Source organism: Myotis myotis, unplaced genomic scaffold (assembly GCF_014108235.1).
Source record: "Myotis myotis isolate mMyoMyo1 unplaced genomic scaffold, mMyoMyo1.p scaffold_m19_p_3, whole genome shotgun sequence".
Lineage (NCBI taxonomy): Eukaryota > Metazoa > Chordata > Mammalia > Chiroptera > Vespertilionidae > Myotis > Myotis myotis.
The window spans coordinates 165,539,030-165,555,511 of NW_023416335.1; the positions used below are offsets into that span (position 1 = coordinate 165,539,030).

The window sequence follows — 16,482 nt, forward strand, 5'->3', positions numbered from 1 at the left end:
AGTTTTCTCAGTGGATAGAGCATCAGCCTGCAGACTGAAGGGTCCTGGGTTCAATTCCAGTCAAGAGCACATACCTGGGTTGCAGGCTCGATCCCCAGTAGAGGGCATGCAGGAGGCAGCCCAATGATTCTCATCATTGATGATTCTATCTCTCTCTCCCTTTCTCTTTGAAATCAATAAAAATATATTTTAAAAAAGATAAAATAAATACTGTAAAAGAACCACTAGCTATTCTACCATAGAGGGTAAGAGTAGAAACAGGAAAAACAGGAGGCTCTTAAATCATTCCAGAATGAGAGATGTTCAGAGTGGTAGTAGAAGGAGTGACAAATTTCAAATTTGTAGCAAAAAAAAAAAAAATCAAGAAGAAAAAATTTAGTCTCTTTACCTTTGTATAGATTATTGCTTAGTTCATTCTGCCTTTAACAAACACTTGTAGCTAAATAAAATGCTTATGTGAATATCGAAATGGCACAACGCAAGATGCTGCTAGCCCTGGCACAAAGTATTATAATTGTTTTGTGAAGATTGGTGTGTGTATTAAATTGTATATAAGATTTCAAGGAAGAAAAACACTGGGTATATATATTATTTAGTGAATGCAGCTTATTGCTAGGGGATCTATATAGAATAGTGCTTTACCATGGTTACAAGTCCTTATGTAATCTGTTTTTCTGTAAGTAACCTCATTTCTTTTTCTTTAAAAAAAAAATTATTATGTATTTTTTTGTTGTTAATCCTCACCCAAGGATATTTTTCCTTTGATATTTAGAGAGAGTGTAAGGGAAGGGGAGAGACAGAGAGAGAGAAACATCGATGTGAGATAGAGATACATCTTTTGGTTGCTTCCTGCACACACCCCCGCTGGGGCTGGGGACCAAGCCTTCAAGCAAGGTACCTGCTCTTGACCAGAATCAAACCCACAACCCTTTGGTCCATGGGCTGGCGCTCTATCCACTAAGCCAAATTGGCCAGGCTCATTTCTTACTACTATTTTGATTCACACTGACGTTGCTCTTCCTTGAACACATCAAAGCACATTCCTGTCTCAGGGCTTTTGAATTTGCTATTCCTTTGTATGAAATACTCTTATAAATTTCTTTGACTTCCTCCCTTGATTTAGGTTTTTGTTGAAATATCACAGTTTAAGAGTAGTCTTACCTGTTCTCAGTGTTGCCCCTCCATCACTTTCTATTATTTTCTTATCTTTAGTTTTGTTCATACTATCTGACTAATGTTTTGTTTCTCAATCCTTTAACTGTAAGGTAAACTCTATAAGAGCAGGAACTTTATCTTTTTCAGTGCAATAACTCTACTGACTGGAGCATGGTTGGTATTTAAGTCAATAAATAAATGAATGAATCTTATGGAGCATGTGCTTTCCCTAAGTTTTTGGAGTTAAGAAAAATAAATATGTGTTGGAGATGAAAACCATCTCCGGAAAAAGCATTCTTAAAAATTTAACGGAGTAGAAAATTGTTAGAAAGTTATTGCACTCAGGTCTTGACTGTTCTGATCACTTCCTTGTGATTTTTTCTAATAGGTATCAAGAACCAAGGGTTTTGTTAGAATCTTAATTTAGAGGTCCTCAAATGTTTTATTTCTGGGACTCTATCAGTTGACTCAGAAATAGTTGCCTGTTGGCCTTCTAGTTTCATATTCTATAGCTTCTTTGCACTATTATTTACATATATGCCCCACAATTCTCTGAACTATACTATCTGGAATTTATTTTACTAAACTCCTCTTATATGTATTATATAATTTTCTAGAATATCCTTAGTCAACCATAATTCTTAATTACCTTGAGGACTCTGCCTGAGCTTTGGCAAGGCTTCTGGGAATCTAGATGCTACTTTGAGAAACACTGGCCTCGGAGCTCCAGTGGCGCAATCGGTTAGCGCGCGGTACTTATAAGAGAAACACTGGCCTCATTGAATGCGTTTAAGATTTTTTTTTCTTTTACAGACAGTTCAAGAAGAAGAAAGAGAGATTTACAGACAGCTGCTACAGATGGTCACAGGGAAACAGTTTTCTGTAGCCAAACCCACCACTCATTTTCCTTTACACCTGTGAGTCACAAAACTTATTTCAAATGAATTTAATTCTGCATGCATTATATGATACTGAAGTATACTCTTCTCTTGCTAGATCGCGATGTCTTAATTCCAGTAGGAATACTTTACAAGACACACTGTTTCAAAATGGAAACTCTTATGCAGCTCAGATTACTGGCTCTGATACTTCATCCTCTGGATCTGCCAGCATTTTAACTTCCCAGGAACAATTGTCTCACAGTGGGTATCCCTTATCGTCCTATACGCCAGATATTTCATTCAGTTCCAAAGATTCTGATCTACTCCATCAACTCCAACATCACCACTCTCTTCCACATCAGCCAGATAACTCATCAGCTTCAAATACACAATCCAAAGGTAAAAATGGTATTGTATGCCATATTTTCAATATAATTTAATTATACTTCCTAATAGCCAATTTATTGGCTCTATGAATTATAATGCAAGGTTGTAATGCACATGTAACTTAGTTAACATAGAAATACCTTAAGTACGTATAATTCACTTAGCCATGCTATAGGTAAACCTATAAGTAACTTTTTTCTTATATGGAAATGCAAATGATTTTATATAGTATGTAAAAGATTAACTTCCGAAGCAGCATCTGGAGTCAAAGTTCATTAAGCCCAAAGACTTAAGTACTTTCTGTTTCTCGTATTTTATAATGATTTGAACAACATGGGGGGTAGAGGGTGCTGACCACCCCTACTCCATGCACTCGAAAATCCATGTATATGACTTTTTTTTTTAAATATTTTATTGATTTTTTACAGAGAGGAAGGGAGAGGGATAGAGAGTTAGAAACATCAATCAGCTGCCTCCTGCACTCCCCCTACTGGGGATGTGCCCACAGCCAAGGTACATGCAGGCCCTTGACCGGAATCGAACCTGGGACCCTTGAGTCCGCAGGCCAACACTCTATCCACTGAGCCAAACCAGTTAGGGCCTATGTATATAACTTTTAACTCCCCTCAAACTTAATTGCTAATAGCCTATTGTTGACCAGAAGCTTTACAGATAATATGAAGAGTTGATTAACACATACTTTGCATGTTATATGTATTATATACTGTATTCTTACAATAAAGTAAGCTAGAGAAAAAATGTTAAGAAAACCATAAGGAAAAGAAAATACATTTACAGTATTTATTGAAAAAAAAATCCACATATAAGTGGACCTGCACAGTTCAAACCCATCTGTACAAACCCATCTGAAGTGTCATCTGTACTCTGATGTTCTAGTTGTTTTAGTAAATCAATTAAGTATTGAAGTAAAAGTTCTTAATAAGCTAATATACAACCTGGATAATAGGTTTATACGTTTTAGAATGGTCGTCAGCAAGTTTTGGAAACAAAAAGAGTTTTCTGCTTAACTTTCAGCTAATAAAAATATTCTGTCCCTTAGCATTCTAGTTAAGTAAGGTTTTGCTATGATAATTTTTTTCTTTGCTTAGTTTGCCCTTCTTTAGGTATGTTATATACTAGTAGTTATTTACCAAGAACTATCATTCCTTTAAAAAGCCTTTAACCTCAGAAGCATACCTTGTATGGCAGATGCTTAGGTAAAACTAAACTGGGACAGATGTATTACATCGAACTGTTCAATTACTTGTACTATTTAATAAATATTATAAATAAGGTTTTAATCATAGTGCTTTAGAAGGACATGATTCTTGCTTTTATCAACACAGAAACTAAGTGATAGAATGATAGCGTTTGTACTTTTTGACTCAACTGCTTCTCCTATAGCTGTTTCTTTTTGCGTTTCCATCCCTTTTTACCTCTCCCTCCCCTTTGCTCTTTCACTTTGTTCAGTCTCATGGTAGTTCATGAGCTAAAGACTTTTGAGATATCTTGGCATGTTCTTGTTTCCCAGGAATAGAAAGAGGAATCTCAGGAAACAGGCATAGCCCAGGAGTAGAGGCTGAAGCCATATACACTGAGTGGCCAGATTATTATAACCACCTGACGTTTGTAAGCAAATTAGCCGTACACTGCATCGTATGGGATATGGAAGCCGAAGGCCTGTTAGAACACCTTTGCTGTCTGCAGTTACCAAGATAAAACGTCGCCAATTCACACAGGAACACAAGGATTGGACAGTCAAGCATTGGAAAAAAGTCATGTGGTCCGATGAATTGCGTTTCCAGTTGCATCATGCAGATGGCAGAGTGAGAATTTGGCGGAAACGGCATGAAAGCATGTACCCCACATGCATGAGTACAACCCTTCAAGCTGGTGGGGGCAGTGTTATGGTTTGGGGCATGTTTTCCTGGCATGATTTGGGCCCTTTAATTCATGTGGAACAACGTCTGAATAGCACAACATACCTAAGGATCGTTGCTGATCAAGTTCATCCTATCATGTTGATGGCGTATCCCAGTAGAGATGGTTTCCTCCAACAAGACAATGCGCCATGCCACGGTGCTCGTATTGTGTAGGAGTGGTTTCAAGAACATGAGGGAGACTTTACCTTGCTTAGGTGGCCCCCCCCAATCACCAGATCTCAATCCAATGGAGCATTTGTGGGACGAAGTTAAAAGAGCCATCAGGCAGTTGGTTCCACAGCCATCAAATCTCACAGAACTGGACAGTGCTATTCATCAGGCATGGTGTCAGATTCCTCGCATCAACTTTCAACATCTCGTGGAGTCAATGCCAAGAAGAATCGCCGCAGTATTGAAGGCAAAAGGTGGCCCAACGAAGTACTGATGGGGTGGTCATAATAATCTGGCCACTCAGTGTATACTTGTATTTCAGAGTAACTACTATATTTGTGGGGTAAGCTCTTCACTAAGCCCTATTCTTGGCTCAGTCTCTCTCTCTCCCACCTTGTCTTTATTTTTATGCTGTGTTGTTTTTATGAAAATAGATTGTAACAAAATATGGGAACTTAAGACACAGACATCTAGGATGTATAACTGCAGTTTTATCAGTAATAATATGCTCTTGTGTTTCTTGTTTAGGATCAGACTCTGTGATTTTACTCAAAGTGCAAGATTCCCAGACTCCAGCTCCCAGGTAAACTTTGGAAAAAGCACATTTTTAACATAATCCCCCCTTTAATTAGTTTCTTTACTATGCGTTACATAGTATAAAACTAAAATTGACTCTAAATCGCCGCAGTATTGACCTCTGTCATGTGTAGTTTGAATTATTTCAATGACTTTCTAAGTAGTCTTCCTTTCTCCAGCTTCCATTTTGTTCTTCATTCCATCTTCCACCATGTTTTCTAGTCCATTCTTTGAATTGTTCTTTAGTCCTTCTTCATTCTTCAACCAGAGTGATCTAAAAGGCATAGCTGGTCATTCACTAAACTCCCTCAAGGGTGGTTTATCAGACAGAGAAGCAAGCCCAGACTTTTTAGTGTGGTAATCAAAGCACTTTTTTCAGAAACCCCACTTCCAATCACACATTCTTTCCTTTAACAATTACTTATTAATAGCCTACTGTGTGCCAGTTGCTTGTGCAGACACAGGATAACAGCAGTGAACAAAATGAAATCTCTTCTCTCAAGCAGTTGACATTCATGGTATTGTTTTAAGTTGATCCAGTTTCCCTTGCTCTTTACCCTTTAGCTTCTAGAGAATTTGATTCATTCAAATCTAGAGTATTTCCAGGAATACAGCAGGGGTAGAGTGAACTGGGGTAGGATGCGGGACTTGAAATCTACACACTTATATTTAATTAAAAAGTGTGCAGCTCTAGTAAGTGGCCTACAAATATTGAACATGAATAATCAGATAAGACACTTCCTAGTATAAAGAAACCAATAAACTTTTTGTGGTGCAAATTCAGATAAAATTTTTAAATTATAGCATAGCCAGAGTACCCACTTGATAGCTATGTATAAATTTATGTTAAAGATGTACAAACACAAATCATGGAATGCCAGAGCAAGTTGATTTAGGCTGCTTTTTGTCTAATATAAATAATGGAGAATGCTGCAAACCTTCAGGTACACTTAACTGAACATAATTTAAATATTGGAATATATTTTGAAAATAATTAAGTAGTTAGAAGTATCTGTAATACTAATTCAAAGTGATAGTATTATGGTGACTATATTATGTAGTTTACCCAGTATATCTGCTTTAAAGTACACTAATAAAATTTGCATTTAGTAAGAAAAATGGAGCTTGCATTCTAGCTGTAGATGGTGTAAGGGGAGGAGTGGGGGACAAATAGTGAACAAATAAATAAAAATACATGTCTGGTGATGATAAATGCTATGAAAGAAAAAGAAAGCAGGCAATTATATACCCTGGCGGGAGGGGATAGAGAGAGGGGCGTTATTTAGGATGGTCTTGGCAAGGTGACAGCCAAGGGACATGATGGAGGTGAGAAAAGAAGCCATAAGGAAATATGGGACTCTTTCATGTGTTTATTATATGCTGAACTATAATATGATGTCTATTTTCTTACCTTCATATTCAGTATTCTTTCTGCTGTTATGTCCTTCCTACCTCAACTTGTCTATCTGGCAGTGGTGCTTTCTTATCTCTTAAGTCTCAATTCAGATTTGATCTTCTATATGAAACTTGACTCCTCAGGGAGATATTGAGTACTTCTTCCTCTGTAATCCAATAGGTTACTACTTAGATTGCTATGTCCTTGCCATATATGGCATTAGCAATTTAATTGCTAGGGTGGTAATAGTATCAGTTTTCTATTGAGAAGGTTAGGGATAATAAAATGCTTTTCTCATCTCAGTCCCTCTACTTCTTTGCAGTTCTCCTCTATGTTCTAAACTTAGGTATTTTTAAAAAATTATTTATTTGTTATGGTTTCTCAAGGAGATTTTACAGTTTGGATTTTTTTTTTTTTTTTTTTTAGTCACACCTGGGTTCTGAGCTTGTCTTTTCCAGGCTTCATGTAACTTTAACAGGTTATTCTTCTGAATTTTAGTTTCCTTATCAATAAAATGCCAGTATTAATACTTTACTCTTGAATTGTTGTGAAGATTAACTTACAGATAAAGCATTTATAAAAGTTTTCCACAGGTACTACACAAAAGTAGGAATTCTTTCTTGGGAAAAAGTTGATCTCATGTAAAGAGTGCTTTCAGTTCTGCAATGGCTCTTCACTAAGTCTTCCTTTCCTTTATGAAGGATTTCTCCTAGTAATAACTGAAGAATGAGATGGAAGGAGAAAGATACACTGGGTAAAACTGATTAGACAATACTGTTCATGGAAATTGGAGGTTACTCTCACAGGCTTGGTTGATTGGCTTTTTAGTCTTAATTTCCTACCAGCAGTGAAGATTTGCCCTTATTTCCCAGAATATGCCATGCCATTTCATGCCTATATGTCTGGAATTCCCTTCCTATCCTTGTCCACTTGTTAAACTCTTACTTGGCTTTTTAAAACCTGATGGGGGTGTTATTTTTTCTCTGACTTCTCCAGGTAGCATCAGTCTATCCCTTGAGCACTTCTATCCCTGTACCTTGTTAGTTACTAACACCTTTGCATTTATCGCCTAGGGCCAATCAGTACATTATGTGGGCACTTAATAAATAAACCTTTGTTAAATAAATGAATTTCCCAGAAAGCCTGCAGTGCTCTCTTGACTAGCTCAGGTATTTATCATCTTCATATTGGTTTAATGTTTTGATTTATTAAAAGGCATTTTACAATAATAGAAAAAACACAGTCTTTGGAATTGGACAGACATAGTTTCTAATCCTGGCTCTTCCAAGACAAATTATTCTTCTGGACCTCAATTTCCTTTTCTGTATAGTATGAGTAATAATTCCTTACTATCTATTATTGCGCTTTAATTAATAGAGCAGAGTTTTACATATAGAGCATTAAGTAGATGTTCAGTAAATAGTTGTAGTTATTATTATTGTATGCTTCAATTATATGAGGAACAATGTATAATTTACTCTTCGAAAAGCAAAGAAATTTTGCTTTTCCCCCTGAATTTTGCTTTCCTAAGCCAGGAGATACCTCGATCCATTGAAGAGAAGTGCTTGTCTTACATTATTCATTTATTTAATAAATACTGAGTGCCTGCGGTGTCCCAGGCACTATTCTTGGTGCAGAGGATACAGTAATAAATTCAAAAGACAAATTTTGTCCACATCAAGTTTATGTTCTAATATGGAAGTGGACAAATTTGAATAGCATAAACCAATACTGTGCAGTTCTGTGTGATTCTTGTCAACTTTTTATATTGTGCAATATATGTGTTCTCACGTTTTTAGTATCATACACTAAGTAGCCCCTCACTGCTGCCACAGATCTCTGTGACTTTCTGTGTTGGTTGTTATGTCAGTTGTTCACTGCACACCTCCTGTTATGTTCTACCTTTATTAACCTCAGTGATGATGGAGAGGCAATAGAATAGCATTTTCATTGCCAAACCCCAGCCTAAGGATGATTAGGAATACTAATTCTCAAGAATTAGGCTAGGAAGCAAGGCATACCCTCTGAGCCCATGCTCTTGCCTTAACTAGGACAGATCGTAGAGATTTAAAAACTGAAAGGGACTCTAATCTCCAGAATTTACAAGTCCTAAAACTAAGTCTCATATAAATGACTTGTGCAAAATCACAAAATGTAATTAGGGACAGCTCCAGGAGTTCCAGATCTCTTAACTCCCAGCTTGTTTATTTGTTCTACGTATCTAAAAGTTTTCTTTGGAAAAGAGTTTACTCTTCCATTTGTGTCTGTGAGAGGTCCTTCAGTTAGGGCTTGGCAAGGAGATGAAGTTTGAGAAGAGCAAGACCTAGGACTTACAGTTAACATGGCTGTGACTCTGCTAAGCATTATTCACTCAGGTTGTCAGCAAGAGCTGCATCAAATAGATTTGATCTCTCATGTTTGGAATGGAGTTGTGTTGCTGATTCTTTGTTTCGGTTTATTCATTGACTCATTAGCTGTTTCATTTGGATTGTTCTGTGGGTGGGGAATTTCAGTATCTACTTAGATTTGGTTGAAAATATATATATATATAATTTGTTGTTGTTCCAAATATACTTTTTTAAAATGTCAAGCAGCTTCCCCCCGCCCCCCCCCCCCAATTATGGTTGACATTCAATATTATATTAGCTTCAGGTGTACAGCATAGTGGTTAGACATTTATTTAACTTATGAAGTGATTCCCCCAATAAGTCTAGTACCCCCTTGACACCACACATAGTTATTACAATCTTACTGACTGTATTCCCTGTGCTGTACTTTACAGCCCAGGCCTGTTTTGTAATTGCCAATTTGTACTTCTTAATCCTTTCACCTTTCATCCATCCTCTTAGTCCCACCTCCCCTCTGGCAACCATCCGTTTGTTTTCTGTATCTATGAGTTTGTTTCTGTTTTGTTTGTTTGTTGGTTGAATATATTTTGATTCAAGTGGACTGGCAAGAAGTCTAAGAACCCATAAGATGACTAAATTATTAATAAATCTGTCAATCTGAACCATTCGGGAAGAGTAACATTCTAGCTTAATGTATTATCTTGACAAGTGATGTACTCTTTCACATAATGTTGGTCTCATGCAAGTAAGGAGCTATGCTAAACTTAGTTTCTCTGCTGAACTTTGGGTCATCTTTTTAACTATAGTACAGGTGTAGAAGAAAATAGAAAAGTAAGAACAATAACATGACAATTACATTCAGAAGGGTTTCTTGGCTTCAAGAGTGTCCAAATACAAAAGCAGTTTTGCTGAAATCAGTGGGATGCAGCACAAGAGAGGTAGCTTTGCATGTCAGAATATCTATTGATGCAAAACCCAGAGCTGGACCAAGAACATGAGTCATAAAGTTTCTCAGACATGAAGGAAACCTATTCTATTGGATCTGACCTCATCTCTTTGGGAATTCCTCTTCACTCATGCCGAGGGACAGGACACATTTGTCAGGCATTTTACTGCTATGTTCTTGCTTAGAAGAGCTGCATTTTATGAAAATGTGCCTGAATATCATATTGATGCTCATGAATAAAAGCAGGGACATAACCTAATCTCCTATCTGCAAGTTCAAAAACTCACCCTTATTCCATAGTGAATAGCTGTGGAGCTAGTTCACAAGAGGTAATTGTTAAATTTCAAGGAATTTTGAGAGCTAGTTATTAAACACAACCACTATTTCAAAATGTAATTATATAAACTTGCAGTTACATAAATTATATTGAAAACAAAGGTAATAAGTATTCAAAAGTCATCATTTCCTACTCATTTTACTATTATCCATCTAAGGTTATTGGCATGTATCGTATCTGTATGGTGGAAATACTATAGAATGATGTGCTCTTGCACACCTTTTCCCAATTCCACATTCATTGATGTCATTTTGGTAGGTGGAAGTAGGCCATAGTGGGAGCATTTACATCATGGAAAATTCCCACACCACAAATCAGTGCTTGACTTACTGTTTTGTTGATGAACTAGCCTTAAAGTGATGGAGAAAATGTCAATAATGCCAATTAAAAGTGTATCATGTTTGCAGTGATTACATTGTGAATAGTACAAAAGATTGAAGATAAATTCTACCATTACTTAAAAACTATTATCTGATTTAACAAAGAAACTGCTCACATTATTATTGACAAATAATGAAGTTATGATGTATCCTTGTTATTTTCATCTTACCTGTTAACATAAATGAAACTATCAACCAGCATGCATGTTGGACCTATCTATACTCATTTGTCAATTGCCACCACAAAGTTGCTATGGATACAGAAGTTTGACAGAAATCAAGGAATGCATTCTGTAAGAATCAGTTATCATGCAATCAGTGAAGTGTATTTTATTATGGAAAATGTATGCAAATGACTCATTTATATTTCTTTAGTTCCCAATTACAAAATATGTAATTTAGTCCTTGTATTTATTCAATACTTGTAAAGCATTCTTGTAAATTATTTAAATGATTGATTTTTCTGTTGACAATATTTGAATTTTCTCATAAGCCTCCTGCTCATATTTTTCTTTCCCACCCATAGTCCTACTTTTTTCCAGGCAGAGTTGTGGATCAAAGAATTGTAAGTTATTATTTTTGGTATCATTTTTTTCTTCTCCATCACTTCCTAATTTTAGTTAGAAGAAATCAATTAGCCAATCATCCTACCTATGTTTAATCAGTAAAAACTCCCTATGTATAGCTATTTATTAAACAACTTTTAAGTTTTGGGGGTTTTTAATTCTATTGGTGGTAGGACATTTCTATGTTCATGTTTATTAAATTTACTAGTGGCCTGGTGCATGAAATTCATGCACTTGTGGGGGGCGTCCTTCAGCTCTCGTGCAGTCTGGGAGCCCTCGGGGGATGTCTGACTGACTGCTTAGGCCCGCTTCTTATAGGGAGTGGGCCTAAGCTGTCAGTCGGACATCCTTAGCACTGCTGCGGAGGCGGGAGAGGCTCCCGCCACTGCCGCTGCGCTCGCCAGCTGTGAGCCTGGCTTCTGGCTGAGCAGTGCTCCCCCTGTGGGAGTGCACTGACCACCAGGGGACAGCTCCTGCGTTGATCATATGCCCCCTGGTGGTCAGTGTGCCTCATTGCGTCTGGTGGTTCCATGGTTCTGTTGATTTGTATATTTGTATATTTGCCTTTTATTATATAGGATAATAGTTGAAGTTAACTTGAATTGGAAAAATATTTCAAAATTAGCAATTATATAGAAAGGAAAATAAATGCCCTTATTTTCACATGGATAAAACTAATTTATTGACTAATTTCTATTTCTGGAGTTTGCAAAATCACTAAAAGCTTTTAGTCTCCAGTTTTAAGAACTCACTTTAAGTTATCCAAACCCCCTAGTGTTGATTTTCTTAAAAAAATAAATAAATAAATAAACCCATATTTTTTTCTTTTGGTTCATAAATACAATATTTGAATTAAAACCTCAATGACATTTTGTATTATTTTCTCCTTTGGGGTTCAGTCTCATTTTTCGGTTTCCAAAATAAAGCTTAATTTTCTCCATAATCTTAGAAGCATGTTGTTTATTTTTTAAAATATATTTTTTATTGATTTCAGAAAGGAAGGGAGAGGGAGAGAGAGATAGAAACATCAATGAGAGAGAATCATTGATCGGATGTCTCCTACACACCCCCTACTGGGGATCAAGTCCGCAACCCAGGCATGTGCCCTGACCCGGAATCGAATTGGGACCTCCTGGTTCATAGATCAATGCTCAACCACTGAGCAACACCGGCTGGGCTTACAAGCATGTTTTTAGAAAAAGACTACACATTTACAAATATCTGCAAAAGCCACCTGTTCATATTTGGCAACAAACTAATAATTTTCACTATTTCAATAAAAACAGTAGGAAAATTTGAATAACACCATGTGGTTTCACTTATAGTGGTAAGTTAGTGTCAGGATTTTAGACTGTGTGTATGAGGGTTTCATATTTAATGCTCACTGTACATCAATAATGGGCTGATAGTAAAAGAGTGGTCTGCATTTGTGTCACATTCCTTTTCACTTCTAGAACTAGTGTTTATGATTCTCGAGCACGGGAAAGATGGCGCCAGATTGAAGAGCAAAAAGCACTGGCATTACAGCTTCAAAACCAGGTAAAAAGAATTGGGATAAGATTATAAGTAAATAGCATATCCAAATTGAAACTAATTTGAAAGGTTATCTGTATTTAGGGGTCAAAGCTGTTGTAATTGCAAAATAGTATGGTATCATAGCATTGTGATAAATGCTAAATGTTCTTGGTCTATTCAGCTAGTACTAATCAGTTTACATAGCGAGATAGCATATTTCTGTATTCCACTTATTCTGAAGTTCTGTCTTTCAGAGATTACAGGAACAGGAACATTCAGTACACGATTCAGTAGAACTGCGTCTTCGTGTACCTCTTGAAAAGGAGATCCCTGTCACAATTGCCCAAGAAACAGAAAAAAAAGGTCGTAAATTAACTGATAGTGAAGATGAATTTCCTGAAATCACAGAGGTAAATTATATAATTCCTGTACTAGCAAGTGTTGTATTTAGAAAGAGTTCTCTGGACCAGTTTAAAACATAAATGTAATAGAACATGTGGTATTTAAATTGTATTGCATATGCCAGAGGGGAGGAGAGTTGGGTGAAAAAGGTGAAGGTATTAAGAAGTATAAGTTGGTGGTTACAAAATAGTCAAGGGGAAGTAAAGCACAACAGAGGGAACATAGTCAATGATAGTGTAATAACTGTGTATGGTGCCAGGTGGATACTAGACTTATGGTGGGAGGATTACTTCATAAATTATATAAATGTCTAACCACTGTGCTGTACACCTGAAATTAATACAAAATAATATTGAATGTAAGCTGTAATTGAAAAATAAGATTTTAAAAAATGAAAAAATTGTATTGCATACTCGTGCTTTCATTTGTATTACAGCCCAGTGTTGGCTTTATTTTTAAATGATTATTGCACATTGAGGAAACAATTATGGGTGGCTTTTAGCAACTTCAGTGAAAAAGCATTTAATAAATTTGTGTTTCATGTCATGTACAGTAAGCTGAGGCTTACTTTTTTTATAAGTAATAAAAACTCAGTATAAAATTTAGAAAATACATAAAGTCTGTACATTTTAAAGTAATCTGTTCCTTAGTCTAGCCTTCTGTTTGAGAAACTCACATAGCTGGTGAGTATAGTACATGTTTTTTAGTTGTATTGGATTCCATGTTTTACATTAAAAAAGAACAAACAAAAAATCCAGGAAAATGTTTCTACAAGAAACTACCTTTAAAGAAATGACATAAAATAAAAGAGACTACCTTTACTTAGCTCTTCCTACCTTTGGGGAAATATTCTATTTCTCAGAAAATTGTTTGGATCAAAAATATAATTAGATCTTCTCATAGACTTAGAATACTTTTCATAGACTTATGAAATACTGTATTTCATAGCAGGAATAAAATGAAACAAGGGTCTGAGCTGTTGTGCTGAAAAAGAGAGGGGGAGGACAAGGTGGGATAGAAGGAAGTAATCAGAGAGATTACTACTGGAAGGAATAGAAACCAAAATGTTAGAAGTAAACAGTTGATTAATGATAAATTGTCTGGGGATAGTGTGGACTTATGAGAAATCTGGTGTATCTGAAGCCATGTATGCTTAATCTCTGACACCTCTTGCTTCTCTAGGAAATGGAGAAAGAGATAAAGAATGTATTTCGTAATGGGAACCAGGATGAAGTTCTGAGTGAAGCATTCCGCTTGACCATTACACGAAAAGATATTCAAACTCTAAACCATCTGAATTGGCTCAATGATGAGGTAATCTTGCACCTGATTTTATGTTCAAACTAGAGGCCAGTGTATGAGATTCGTAGTCCCTCTCACAGTCCAGGACCCCTTGGGGGATGTCCTCGGCCAGCTTAGGCCCAATCCCCTGTAAGCGGCAGTCAGACATCCCTCTCGCAGTCCAGGGCTCTCGCAGTCCTGGACCCCTTGCTCCTTACTGCCTGCCTGCAGCGAAGATGGGAGAGGCTCCCGCCACTGCCACTGCGCTTGCCAGCCGTGAGCCCAGCTTCTGGCTCAGCGGCACTCCCCCTGTAGGAGTGCACTGACCACCAGGGGGCAGCTCCTGTGTTGAGCGTCTGCCCCCTTGTGGTCAGTGTGCATCATAGCAACTGGTCATTCCCCTGTTTGGTTGATTTGCATATTATACTTTTATTATATAGGATAGTAAGTGGAAATTAAATCAAGGCATTATCACACTGTTTGAGTCTCAAAGTTTGGTCCTTGGATAACCTGGATCAGAATCCACTGTCACAATTCTCAATTCTCCTGAATAAGTATGAAGCAGTGTGGTAGAGATATGCATTTAAAAAAAAATCTCAGATGATTTTTATGTACTTTAAAGTCTGAGAAGTGCTCATTTACCTTTTTATATATTGACAGTTTGTACACTGAGGGAGAGGACATTCACTCATTCGTATTGTTTCTGTCTTTAAGGCACCTCACATCTTCAGAGAAAATACTTAATAGCTGACTATATTATAGCAGGAAGGAATGGTTTCCATCTAGGAATCCATTGCTACTTCCCCTTCTATCTCTACTTGTTCTTTGTCACTGAAGTTATATATAAGCTTTCCAAAATGGCCTATTTTTAAAACTGACATTTTTTAAAAAGTTATATTATTAAATATTTGATATATTGGTTAAAAAAAAGTTATGACTCTCAGCTTTTGAGAGTTCAGATTATTTTAAGTAAATATATTACATTATAGTCTTTAAACTGATCTGTCCTATTCCTATACCTGGAGGTGCTTGTTTTATTTCAGAAAGATATTTCAAAGCAAAAGAAGAAAATAGTTTGCTTTTTTCTAAGTACCTGCCCCCTTTCTTAGGCTCACTAGCAGCACCCCTGACTGATATTTTGGGGTATATTTAAGCTTCACAACTATGGAGGATTTTTAGATACTTGGAATAGAAAGCACTGGATAGTCTACATATGTGTATCCTTGTCTTGTATACTAAAGACTTTCCAAATAATAATATTGGTTAACATCTATTGAGCATTTGCCTGATGTAGGCACTGTTCTAAGTGTTTTATGCTTTCTGCTCATGTAATGGCCACCACAACCCTTGGATTTTATTATTTTATCATCTCTATTTGATAGATGAAGGAACAAAGTATAGAAAGATTAAGAAACTTGTGGGGTTATATGGCTAGTAAATATCAGAGCCAGGATTCAGACCTAAGCATATATCTACACTAATAAAAGACAAAGATGTTAATTGACCATACCTTCGTACACTCATCAGCCAATCAGAAGAGTATGCAAATTAACCCAACAAAGATGGCCGTTAAATTTGCATACTGCAGGCGGGGTGGCACAGTGCGATCCGCCGCCTGCCAGGCCTGCTGTCCCTGTGCACACCCTGCCCCGCTGCGCCGCCTGCCAGGCCTGCCGTCCGTGTGCATGGCCTGGCAGCCGGTGGGGCGGCGCGCGGCCGATCGCGATCCACCTGCCCCACCCCGCCGCCCGCCAGGCCTGCTGTCCATGTGCGCGGCCCAGTGGCCGGTAGGGTGGGGCGCGGCGAATCACGATCCGCCCCGCCGCCTGCCGGGCCTGCCGTGTGCGGCGGGCAGTGAGGCGGGGCGGCACGGCAGAGGGCCTGCCATCTGCGACCCAGTGCAGGATCCGGGCCTGCCATCTGCCACCCGGGGAGTGGGCCTAAGCCAGCAGGTGGTTATCTCCCGAGGGGTCCCAGTCTGTGAGAGGGCACAGGTTGGGCTAAGGGACACCCCCGCCCCTGCCAGTGCACGAATTTTTGTGCACCAGGCCTCTAGTTATATCATATTGCCTCAGAATCTTAAGTTGGATCCCGTTTTAGGATTAGATGTATGGAGTTTGAGAGCCATATGCCATGCCCAGCATGTTAATTTTTTTCTGGAGCCAGCTGGACTGGCCCTTTTCTCTTTGCCACTGTGAATTTATAAGATACAAATTTTC

The 16,482-nt window shown here is 37.6% G+C and overlaps 1 protein-coding gene across 9 annotated transcripts in view; it reads left to right on the forward strand.

Annotated features, from left to right (window-relative positions):
* SENP1 (SUMO specific peptidase 1) overlaps nt 1-16,482 on the forward strand; it is a 61,931-nt gene that overhangs the window by 20,665 nt on the left and 24,784 nt on the right. For all 9 annotated transcript variants that reach the window (XM_036297184.1, XM_036297182.1, XM_036297189.1 and 6 more), the window contains 7 exons: nt 1,969-2,072; nt 2,152-2,435; nt 5,045-5,099; nt 11,026-11,064; nt 12,520-12,604; nt 12,835-12,990; nt 14,165-14,296. In XM_036297184.1, the coding sequence (XP_036153077.1) occupies nt 1,969-2,072; nt 2,152-2,435; nt 5,045-5,099; nt 11,026-11,064; nt 12,520-12,604; nt 12,835-12,990; nt 14,165-14,296 (855 nt within the window). The remainder of the gene's footprint in view (nt 1-1,968; nt 2,073-2,151; nt 2,436-5,044; nt 5,100-11,025; nt 11,065-12,519; nt 12,605-12,834; nt 12,991-14,164; nt 14,297-16,482) is intronic.